This window comes from Heteronotia binoei, chromosome 1 (genome assembly GCF_032191835.1).
Source record: "Heteronotia binoei isolate CCM8104 ecotype False Entrance Well chromosome 1, APGP_CSIRO_Hbin_v1, whole genome shotgun sequence".
In the NCBI taxonomy this organism is placed as follows: domain Eukaryota; kingdom Metazoa; phylum Chordata; class Lepidosauria; order Squamata; family Gekkonidae; genus Heteronotia; species Heteronotia binoei.
This window is the reverse complement of record NC_083223.1, coordinates 254,518,990-254,531,350: the sequence shown is the minus strand read 5'-3', so window position 1 is coordinate 254,531,350 and position 12,361 is coordinate 254,518,990. Positions and strand designations below refer to the sequence as shown.

The following is a 12,361-nucleotide window of genomic DNA, read 5'->3' as shown; positions in this document are numbered from 1 at the left end:
ATTATTATGTTCCTGCCACCGTGTTCTGTATCGCTTGAAGCTTTTGAACTGCATACAAGGGCAGCACAGTACATATAGAGTGATGTTGCAGTGCTAAGACGTGGAAATTACTTTAATTTGGACTAGTGTAGCACAATCAGACCTGTTCACAAGAGAGGAGAGCCTTTGCATAAGTTCTGGTTGGGAAAGAACACTTCTGGGCTCAATCCCAACTTGGAGGGGCTATGGCTGAAGTTGTGGAGCATCTGCTTTGTGTGCGCTAGGTCCCAGATCCAGTCCTCAGCATCTCCCAATTTAAAAAAAATGGGCAGTAGGTAATAAGAAAGACCTTTGCCTGAGACACTGGGGAGCTGCTGCCACAGCACTGACTTGGATGGGTCTGATTCAGTATAAGGCAGATTCACATGTTCATGTGCACTGGTAGTCCTTCCTTCATGTGTTCTTGTACTTTTCCAAGAGGAGCAAGCCTTAGTCCAGGCATGCCCCGAAGCTCTTAGCCTAATCTAACATGACAAGCCTCTGTTGGGTCCTTTTTCATCATAGCATGAAGGGAGGTAGAAAAGTCTCCTGTCTTGCTTTGCACCAAACTGTCATTTGCTCAGTGACTTCCCAGATAGGTCCCTTGCAGGAGCTGTTCTGCCTGGCTGTTATTTAAGAGTTAGTGCCTGAATTTGCTTGTTTTCTTCTCCTTTTTCTGTCTGCTCTTAAGTGGCATGTATTGTCGGTGTTATGATTAAATTGTAAGCCACCTTGAATGCCGTGGCAAGAAGGCAGAATATAAAGTTATCCAGTAGTAGTACACCATCTATTGTAGTTAAATCCATCTCTTCCACAGGGCTTGTGTGGAATCACTGAAAACTTCTGAGGGAAAACTAATCCTAGATACGTGTTCAGTTGTCTGTATTAAACAGTATGCTTTATTAAAGAATGTTATGTGCCTTACAGTGATTTACAGTTGCAAGTGCAGTGTTTGGGAAGAGAACTTGTGTATACTAGTTTTCAAGGTCAGGATACACTATAGGCTGGTGTGAGAAGCGAATTCAGGAACTGCATGGATTACTGCAGTGCTAGTACGTGTACTGAAGAAACTAAGGGTTGCTTAACGTAACAGCCACACAGAATAAACATCACACGTTTGAGAGCCACAAGACATGAACATCAGATGTTTGAGAGCTGCAAGGCAGGCAGGCAGGCAAATAGATGGCTGGAGAGAGAGGTGGAAAGAAAGCAGCTTTAAATGCATTCTCCAAGCCGTTGGCAGGCTTGGTTTGGAGAAGTGATTTAAAGAGACACATGCCTTCTCCAAGCAGACTAACAGGACAGCAGGGGCTTCAAGAACCACACAATGTGTGTGAAAGAGCCACATGTTTGGCCACCCTTGCTATATAAACTGCTTTGGAATTCTGGGAGTCAGAAGAATTTCACTGGTTGTTTCTCCTGGCAAGCACTTGCCTTTTTAAAAAAAAAAAAATACTTTTGTTCTTTGGTAGATTAATAATGCCCAGGCTAGCCCAGTCTTGTCAGATCTTGGAAGCTTAAGGAGGGCCTAGCATTTTGATGGGAGACCACCAAGGAATTGTGGGTTTACAAAGCAGAGGCAGGCAATGGCAAACAACCTCTGGACATTTCTTGCTTGAAAACCCCACGGGGTCTCCATAAGTCAGCTGTGACTTGAAGGCAAAAAACAGCAGCAAAGACTGGTAATAAAGGTGCTTTCCCACACTTAACATCCCCTGACACCATCACCCCTTTCTTGTCTGGAGACCTCAGCTGATCCAAAGTATCCAGCTAAGCAGATAAGGTTTGTGGTGTTTGACCTGGAGATCTGGAAAGGTGTTGGGTTCAGCATCCCTAAGAGACTCCTGCCTTTGTGTGTGGTTGTGTTTGATGGCTAAGATTGATAGGACATGCTGCCCACAACACTACAGTCAATGTGTCATACTGAGAAAGCAGAAGACTACTCTTGTAACACTTATGAAGAGGGTAGGTCAAAAATTGGTTTCAGTGAGTGTGGCAGGACTTAATAGCATGAGTGATTTCTTGCCCCATCTTAAGTTAAGAACATAAGAGAAGGCATGTTGGATCAGGCCAGTGACCCATCCACTCCAACACTCTGTGTCATACAGTGGCAAAAAAACCCCAGGTGCCATCAGGAGGTCCACCAGTGGAGCTAGAAGCCCTTCCACTGTGCCCCCCCTCCAAGCACCAAGAATACAGAGCTCGCTTGCCCCAGACAGAGAGGTCCAACAATACACTGTGGCTAAGAGCCACTGATGGGCCTCTGCTCCATGTGTTTATCCAATCCCCTCTTGAAGCTGGCTATGCATGTAGCTGCCACCACCTCCTGTGGCAGTGAATTCCACGTGTTAATTACCATTTGGGTGAAGAAGTACTTCCTTTTATCCGTTCTAACCTGACTGCTCAGCAATTTCATTGAGTTCCAACGAGTTCTCGTATTGTGAGAAAGGGAGAAAAGTACTTCTTTAAGTTGATATAAAATAGCATAGAGACTAAGCTGAACTACACATTACTCCTTTTAAAGAGTTTGTGTTCCTTGCAGCCACGCAGCATCTGCAGGGAACAACTTCTATATTAAAATGGGAGAGAGAGAGAGAGAATCCAAATGAGCTCGGAATGGTACCACAGGGGGAAGAAAGGTTCCTCCTGCAGCCATTTCCCCATATGAAAAAAATGCTGGCCCACGTGCACAAAGATCTGGAGAACCCAGACACCCTGCTCTTCAAAAGCCATAGTTTGTTGATTGGCCCTAAGATCCCAGATTATTGATCAGGAAGTTTGAATCCTGCCTCATTAGTCTTAGTGAGGTCTTAGGTCAGCTGTTTTCAGCCCCTTGTCAGCACTGTGGGGATAACAATGCTGGTCGACTGTCCAGTAATGGTGGAACAACTGGAAAAGCTAATGACTGAGAAATACTTTGGATACTCCGTGTGTGAAGCCATGACATAATGTTTATAAAGCCTTAAAACAGTTTGGGCCCAGATTATTTGAAGGGCTTTGTTGCTCCTGTGTGAGTCATCCTGTTCACAGAGATTCTTCCGAGGATGAGGTGGCTGGTGACCAGGGAGAGACCTGTTCGGATTGTGATGCTGAGACAGGTAGCTTTCAGGATCAGCTAGCGTGCCTTTGATTGATTTCATTTGTCAGATACATTCTGTTCATTTACACTGTTTGGTTATTGCAACATGAAGGAGTTTTTCTTCTGCTGTTGGTTTTTATTGGAAGATTCATATTGTTTGTAAACCAGCAAAATACCATTTGATGTTATTGAAATTTGCTTTATATTAGAGAACTAGGATGCTACACAGCTTTGCCCAATGAATATCAATGCCAAATTGTTCTAGCCGTAGCAGACAGATGGAATCTTCTCTTTTTGCGTCTTTGTGTTCCAGTTCTAGAAGCCATTCCTGCTCCAATTCTCAAGGAAGCTGGGTGGCCCAAACTGGACCTGGCAGTCACGCAAGATGGCTGCCTTGAAACGGAGTCGGAAGCAAGCCTGGCCGGAGGAAGAGGGCGACCGGGAGCACGGCCTCTACAGCTTGCACCGCATGTTTGACATCGTGGGCACCCACCTGACCCACCGGGACGTCCGGGTCCTGTCCTTCCTCTTTGTGGACGTGATCGATGACTACGAGCGGGGGATGATCCGCAGTGGCCGGGACTTTCTGCTGGCTTTGGAAAGGCAGGGCCGCTGCGACGAGACCAACTTCCGCCAGGTGCTGCAGCTGCTGAGGATCATCACCCGTCATGACTTGTTGCCCTATGTCACTTTGAAGAGGAGGAGGGCTGGTAGGTCTCCTATCGCTTGGGCTTTCATAATTTCTGTTGATTGTGCTGAAACAATAGCAATAAGGGCACCTTGGTTGGATGGACCAATTCCTGTTTGGTGTCGTGGTTAAATGTGCTGACTCTTATCTGGAAAACTGGGTTTGATTCCCCACTTCTCCACATACACCTGCTGATGGTGACCTTGGGTCAGCCACAAGTTCTCTCAGAGCTGTTCTGCTCAAGAGCAGTTTCTGTCAGAGCTCTCTCAGCTCCACCTACCTCACAGGGTGTCTGTTGTGTGGAGAAGGGAAAGGAGATTTGTAAACCACTCTGAAACTCTGTTGGGTAGTGAAGGGTGGGGTATAAATCCAATCTCCTCCTAATTTTGCAGTCAGGGCCACTGGATGCCCTGGCATGCTTACAAATAGATCCCTCGTCATATTGTAAATAAGTTTGATGAGTTAATAAAATTCTTTCTTTCAAAAAAAAAAAGTAGATTCCAAAGTTATTTTGCCTCCAGTATCTAAGAACATAAGAGAAGCCATGTTGGATCAGGCCAATGGCCCATCCAGTCCAACACTCTATGTCACACAGTGGCCAATATATATATTTCTCCATCCCATGCATAATCTTGTAAACCTCTATCATGTCACCCCGCAGTTGACATTTCTCCAAGCTAAAGAGCCCCAAGCATTTTAACCTTTCTTCATAGGGAAAGTGTTCCAGCTGTTTAATCATTCTAGTTGCCCTTTTCTGCACTTTTTCCAATGCTATAATATCCTTTTTGAGGTGCAGTGACCAGAATTGCACACAGTACTCCAGTACTTAGATGTATACTTTAAACGTGAGGGTTTCCTTTTTTAATATGCATGAGTAATAGACCTACATTCTTTTTTTTTAATAATGAAGGTTAAGCATATATTTACTAATGAGTAGAAGTACATCTGCCCAATTTTTCTGCCAAAATGTGACTCCAAAGTAGCCCACAGCGATTATTAAAAGAAAGACAAATGATGACACCAAAACTCAAGCCAAATGTTTTGTTGGGAGGGAATTCTCAGTGGGATCTGGCTAGAGTGGATGTGTGGCAGGCTGCTTCCTGACTTCATTTGATGTTCTCCTCAGTTAACAACCAGTCCTGGGAGGGGGGTGGGATTCACTCAGAGCTGGATATAGGCACAGTGGTGCCCGGCTGTTTTCTGCCCACTCCCTGACAGAATTGATCAGCCAAAGTGATGAGTTGATGACATCCCATTAAAATCCCTCCCCAGATTGCTGCTTCTCAGCCTCATGAACCAAGGTCCCTTTCTGTAGTAGTAAAAAAACAAAGGTAGTCCCCTGTGCAAGCACCAGTTGTTTCTGACTCTAGGGTGTCGCATCACAACGTTTTCACGGCAGACATTTTATGGGGTGGTTTGCCATTGCCTTCCCCAGTCATCTACATTTTACCCCCAGCAAGCTGGGTACTCGTTTTACCAACCTCCGGAATCGAACTCAGGTCGTGAGCAGAGAGCTCGGACTGCAGTACTGCAGCTTTACTGCTGTGAGCCATGGAACTGCTCTTTCTGCAGGAGGAACTTCTTTTTAAAAAACAACAACAACAACCCTGCTTCCATGTGTGGTCCCCAGGTGTTCCTAGAGTGCCTTTGGTGTGAATGAAAAAGGCACTTGGAGATGGTTTCCCCTTCATCTTCCTCCTTTAGGAGAAACTGGCCCTGTTCCTTCAGGAGTTTAAAAAAAGATTTTAGAGGTTGTGTGGCATGCAAATTCTTAAAGTCCACCCCGCCCTTTTTAAAAAGGACACCTTCCTAACATTCTGCTCTTCTCCCAACCCCCCCTTCAAGCGTGAGCTGACCTCTGGCATGGGGTGGGATCCATATCATGATCTTCTACTGTTCATACAAAATATCTGCATTCTGCTTGTTGGGAACAGGTAAGCCTGTCCATTCTCATGTGCTCTCTTTTTCCACAGTGTGTCCTGATCTCGTAGACAAGTACCTCGAAGAGACTTCCATTCGCTATGTGACGCCCCGTGCGCACACGAGTGCGGAACACGCTCCTGCTCACCAACACAAATCAGGTGAGACTTCACGGCCCAAAACCTGGATTTTGCCAGCTCAGCTTCCCTGAGGATGCCAGGTCCTGTGTTTTAAGGTGGTCTTGCTGGGGGCCTTCCTGCCCCTTTGAATCCAGTCTTTGTCTTCTTTGGCCTTAAAGGAAGTCAAGAATCTTCTGGATTTGAAGGCAGCCCTTCCTTATCACCGGCAGCCCAGCAGTTTGTTTTTATTTTTATGACTTGGTCCTAACCAGAGCTGCTCACGCTTATTTTATTTATTTAAAATGTTTCATTAGCCACCTTCCTTCTGTATGGAGCCCAAGGTGGCTTACAACCCAGGTATGATAAAAAAAAAAAATACATAAAAAGCCAACATTTAAAACCACAATATAGAACTGCCCTGATGAAATGCTATCCCAGGGGGAGAGATTTTTTTTTTTAAAGGTCTAATCACTGCCTCCTTGAGCTTAGGTGGTACAACCCCCTGCCCTCAAAGAAGCAATTACCACTCCCCTTATTCACTCAGTCAGACCCCTCGCTGGCATTTTTTATCAGACAGGAAGGGCAGAGGTTGAGAACATAGGTGGTAGGTCTCACCTCTCCAAGGATCTTGTCCACATCCTCCACAAGCTGACCGAAAGGTGTCCACATAAATTGAACAAGCAGGTGCTAAAGCTACATTGTCCAAACATGCATTCCTACTGACATCTAACCCAGGGAAGATCTGGGCAATTTTGTCTGAGAAGTAAGTAGCCAGTTGATCACAGTGGGCCATCGTGTGATCAGAATCCAGTTCCCTCGAACTGTGATGTAAAAGCCACCAGACTGCACAGAACAGCTCAGCTGGAAGATTATGTACAGACAGTATGGTGGTGGAGAAATACTGCATTGAGAGCTAGTTTGATATAGTGGTTAAGTGCGCTGACTCTTACCTGGGAGGACCAGGTTTGATTCCCCACTCCTCCACATACACCGACTGATGTGACCTTAGGTCAGCCACAAATTCTCCCAAAGCTTTTCTGCTCAAGAGCAGTTCTGTCAGAGCTCTCTCAGCCCCACCTACCTCACAGGATGTTTGTTGTGGGGAGGGGAAGGGAAAGGGGATTGTAAACTGCTCTGAGACTCCTTTAGCTAGCAAAGGGCGGGGTATACATCCAATCTCATCGTCGTCTTCTGCATTTTTGCCATCATCACCACCATAGAATAGGCTCTTCTATGAGCTGTATTGCTCTGACTTTTCCACCAGCAGCACTCTAGCCATCATACCTCCCGTTTCATTGCCATCAGTTCACCGGTAAACCAGTGTCTCAGGGTGGTACTGAAGGGTGACTGTGTTGACAGCCTAGGCCATTTCCCTGTTCCAGAGAGTGGTCAGGGCCTTGGTAGAACCGTCAGCCGGCAAAGTAGGAAAATCTCCAGGAGCTGGTAGGAAGCCTTTAGGATCCCTCAGGCACCTGGGGGACGGACCACCTCGATGAACCCCCCTCCCCTGAAGAGGAAGCAGTGGGTATAAACTCTTCTGCTGCGTTTGCTGGGAGGGAGGGGCAAAAATGTATTTTTATTTATGTTATTTATAGTCTTTCTTTCTCACAGGCACTCAAGGTGGATTACAAAGGGTGAATCAGTACAGTCAACAAAATAGGACATTCAGTAAACAAGGCATTGGGATTTTAGAGGTCTGGAACCACCGGAAAGAACATTTTAAGTGGTACAGAAATTACGTAATAGGATTCTACTTACATAGAATTCTAATTACATAATAGGATTCTACTACCTGCATACAGCAGTATTAGACCACTAGCAGCTCCACTCATTTATCCAATATTTTTGGTTATGACCTTTAAGGCTTTGAGCGGTCAGGGACCAACATATCTACAGGACCACCTCCTCCCCTTTATCCCTGGAAGAGCACTATGCTCTACTCGTGAACCCCGGCCCTAAAGAAGTCCAGCTGTCCTCAACGAGGGCCAGGACTTTCTCAGTCCTGGCCCCGACCTAGCACAGTGCTCTGCCAGAAGATGCCAGGGCCCCATGGGTTCTTGTTCTGCAGGGCCTGTAAAGCAGAGATGTTCTACCAGGTCTTTGGGCTGGCACCTCCCCCTTCTCCCTCCCTCAAGTGCCTAGAAAGCAGGACTGTAGTACATTATAAAGGATGTCATTGGGTTGCAATTTGTTTTCATTAGCTTGCGATATTGATTTTATATGTATTTTTGTTGTACGTTGCCTAGAGCCCAGCGTCAGCTGGGATGAGGCGATTCATAAATTTAATAAATTATAAGTTTGTGAACCGTTTTGTGCAGTGCAACCCTATTACCAGTGCAGAAAAGCGCTCTTGAATAATTCGGTTTTTGCCTAGCCTGCGTGAGGCTAGGAGAATAGAAGTTTTCCTGAGCTCCTCTTCAGGCAAGCCGTTCCACAAGGCAGGAGCCACAGCAGAGAAAAGCACATGTACTGGAAGTCGTTGGTTTTGCCCCTTTGCAGGTGGGCTCCCACAGAAGTCCCTGCTGATGTGAGCAAAGTTGTTGTGACGAAGCATAGGGGGAGAGGAAGTCCTGCAAATAAGGGAGGCCAAGGCCATGAAGGTACCTTAAATTAAGCACAGTAACAAATGGGCAGCCCCGTGGAACCATCTACAGAATGGAAACAATACATCTAGCTCCTGTGGCATTCTGGACCAGTTGGAATTTGATTTTGAGGGGAGACCGATACTCAGTACAGTAGCCTAGTCTCTCAGTGTTTGTGTGGAAATGGGGGGGGGGGAAGGACTTTGAAAGTTGTTACAGAGAACATGTGTATAAATCTAAGCTGTTAACTGTGCAATCCCATCCTGGTTGCAAAATGAGGAGACGGGGCAGGAGGATCAGTTAGTGGTTGGACAGACAATGGACATGTCCCCTGCTCTGCAAATCTCCCTGCAGTTTGATCTGTGGAGACTGGGCTCTTCTGAGGATTCTGTTAATCCTTTGGCAGGGATACATTCATGAAGGCAAGGCTTCAAAACAGGCCATTTGCTACACATGGGTTCTAACACAATGCTCTTTTGCTTATTTTTGGGTCCAGAATAGATTTATTTATTCATTTGATTTTTTTTTTTAATGCCCTGGCTTTTCCCGCAAAGAACACAAAATAGCTTATGATGTTTTCCTCCCTTCCACTTTATCCTCACAATAACCCTGTGAGGTAGGTTAATCTGAATTTGTATGACTGGCCCATGGTTGCCTGGTGTACCTCCCAGACATAGTGGGGATTCAAACTTGGATCTCCCAGAATCCTAGTTTGATATTCCACCCGCTAAACTGTGCTGGCTCCAGATGGGCAGCGGCTGAGGGTTTTATTGGAGGAATTTTTTGGCAGGGGCCCTGTTAAGGGACTGTCTGATTGGTAGCTCAGCTGCTACGCTTCTCCGGCTCCCTAAATGAATCTAATACATTCAGAGACAGACACATACCAAATTTATTAGAAACTATCAGGTCCCAGCCGACTTATGGCCTCCCCATAGGATTTTCAAGGCAAGAGGAGTTCAGAGGAGGTTTGCTATTGTCTGCTTCTGAGCAGCAACCCTGGACTTCCCTCATGGTCTCCCATCCAAGTAATAACCAGGGCTGACCTTGCTTAGCTTCCGAGTTCTTATGAAGATCAGGCTAGCCTGGGCCATGCAGGTCAAGGCAACATGGAGAATAATACACATAAAGAATGTAGCTATCACAGCCAATATATGTGGGGTTTCCAAGGCAAGAGAAGTTCAGAGGAAGTTTGCCGTTGCCTGCCTCTGCGTAGCAGCCCTGGACTTCCTTGATGGTCTTCCATCCAAATACTAGCCTGGGCTCACCCTGCTTAGTTTCCAAAATCTGGCAATGTCAGGTTAGCCTGGGCTATCCATACATAAAAAATATGCGCAGTGTAAAAGAGGTTGTTTCCTTCCCCAAATTTGCCATTTTAACACATTCTGAAGACTGACTGATTCTCTGTAAATGTATTCTTTACGATTTAATCTTTTATTAAAAAAAACCCTTTTAGTGTAAAAAGTGTACCAACGATAAAATATATATATTTTAAAAATAACAGCTGTTTCATTGAGTTTGATAGCGGGCTGGCTGTGAAATGGCCTGTTAATGCAGCTTAGTACGCTGTGTTCTGCTTAACCGATGTATACAGACTGTATACAGAATGTGCTGAGCACTTGTGTTGAGGCAGGAGGGCAGGGTAGCAGTGTTCTAGACATCTCCCAGCCCTTTTCCTATCACTCAGCTCTGTGGTAGAGCAGGGGGGCTGGGTTTCGTCCCAAGAGCAGGAGAGGCTGATGAGGGTGATGTTGACAGCTTCAAGGAGCTTTATGTTCCGTGTTTCTACTCAGCAAAACACATTTGGAATCCTAAAATTCCCTAGTGTGTTCTGGAATCCAGAAGAATTTATGAGCCTCCATGGGCAGGCCATTTTAACTGGGCCCCCTTCGGGAGCCAGTTTGGTGTAGTGGTTAAGTGTGTGGACTTTTATCTGGAAGAACCAGGACTGATTCCCCACTCCTCCACCTACAGCTGCTAGAATGGCCATGGGTTAGCCATAGCTATTTGCAGGAGCTGTCCTTGAAAGGATAGCTGTTGTGAGAGCCCTCTCAGCCCCTTCCATCGTACAGGGTGTCTGTTGTGGGGAGGGGGGGAGAAGATATAGGAGATTGTAAGCTGCTCAGAGTCTCTGATTCAGAGAGAAGGGCAGGGTATAAATCTGCACTCGTCTTCATGCAGAAGTCACATTCACCATGGCTTTTAAGTAGGTAGTGGTTAGGCCATGGTTCAGGGCAAATCTCCATCCCTGAAACTCAACCTTCCTTCAAAGGCTCAGTGCCAAAGATTAAGTCCAAGGCATGACCACTTTCATGTGTTAGACTAGTCACCATTTGAGTGAGACCCAATAGAGACAAAGAAGCTATGAAGTCTGAGCCGGGCCCAACAAAATGTCCTTGGCATGAATGTTGATGTCCCCCAGAATGTCAGTAGGAGTCTCCAGTACCTCTTTTTGTTTTGTTCAGTTACCTTCATTGGCATTAAAAGAGAGCTAAAAGAGAAAAAAAATAGATGTACATACATATGCATACAAATAGATAAAACATGCCAACATGAGTCCAAACAAAAGAACGTTCTAAAAGGGTCTAAAATCTGTACAAAAATAAGTCAGTCTGTCTAATATGGATTTAAGTTACAATACATTACTGTGTATAAGAAGAGCAGCCTGCAAAAACTTTGCCACAGCATCAGTTGTGTTCCCATCTTTGTTGTTTAATAGATACAGCAGTTTATATGAATCAGGAAACTCTAAGATACTAGCAAGAATGCTGCGCTGAATATTGACATAATAACAGCATTCTAATAACACATGAGACGTGGTTTCAATGGACCCACTTGCACAAGGACATAGTCGGTTAGCAAAAGGTGTACTGTTAAATCTCCCAGTTAAAATCACATTGAATCTAGCAAGAGAAAAGATTCACCAACTGTACCTCTACCAACTTAGAGAGGGTGCCCAGTAGACAAGCAGAAGGCCTAATGCAAGGGTCCCCAGTATTTTTGAGCCTGAGGGCACCTTTGGAATTCTGACACAGCATGGCGGGTGAAGCCACAAAATGGCTGCCACGCTGTGCTTGCCATAGGAAGCAAAGCCAGCCGGCAGCTGCCACAGCTTACTTTCATTCATACAGTAAAGATTCTTGAGCTGTGCAGACAGATGTTGCCAAATCAGTTTTTAAAATGTACAACCAATCAAATGTCCAGAAGCCATGCTGGGCAAAAGCCCCTGTCCTGACCACACCCCCTTTCTAAAAATACTTGGTGCCAGACAAGGTGTGAGCAAGCACCATTGGGAACCATTGGGCACAGCATTGGGAACCTGTGACCCGATCTTTCGTTAGTTTCTACCATAAGAAGCAGGACTTTTTTTCTAGCAGGAGCTCTTTTGAATATAAGGCCGCACACCCCTGATGCAGCCAATGCTCCAAGAGCTTACAGGGCCTACTGGAAGCTCTTGGAAGAATGACTACATCAGGGGTGTGTGGCCTAATATGCAAAGGAGTTCCTACTACAAAAAAAAGCCCTGGTAAGGAGCATGCAGTCAAAGCCAGTGATAGTCTGTACTGGAAATCTGCAGAAGTTAAAGGGCTTGTGGAAGGTAATAGCCCCGCCTTCTCCCTGGCCAGTTGCAGGGTAGAAGGACCACATAACCAGATGTTGTTAGCTGGGACAGACATACCACTTCATTGTATTCCTACCATGTTTCTGTTATGCAAGCCAGGTCAATTTTGTCTTCCTGCAGCATCTCAAAGAGGTGTGCAGTTTTGTGCTTCTTAGATGTTGTTTTGCACAACATTAGTGTAGCTGTGGTGGAACCAGGGGCCACTGCATCCTCAACTCTTGGGATACAACGGAGGTTAGGCAAGCAGAGAGCAACCTTGAAAAAGACTGGCCATCTGTGATAAATCCCACCTCCATAAGAACACAAGAGAAGCCATGTTGGATCAGGTCAATGGCC

General features: G+C 45.6%; 1 protein-coding gene across 5 annotated transcripts in view; it reads left to right on the top strand.

Moving 5' to 3' along the window:
• The window catches only part of DEDD (death effector domain containing), a 36,193-nt gene that overhangs the window by 11,970 nt on the left and 11,862 nt on the right, over positions 1–12,361 (top strand). For all 5 annotated transcript variants that reach the window (XM_060253559.1, XM_060253560.1, XM_060253556.1 and 2 more), the window contains 2 exons: positions 3,411–3,807; positions 5,759–5,866. In XM_060253559.1, the coding sequence (XP_060109542.1) occupies positions 3,483–3,807; positions 5,759–5,866 (433 nt within the window). In that variant the 5' untranslated portion in view covers positions 3,411–3,482. The remainder of the gene's footprint in view (positions 1–3,410; positions 3,808–5,758; positions 5,867–12,361) is intronic.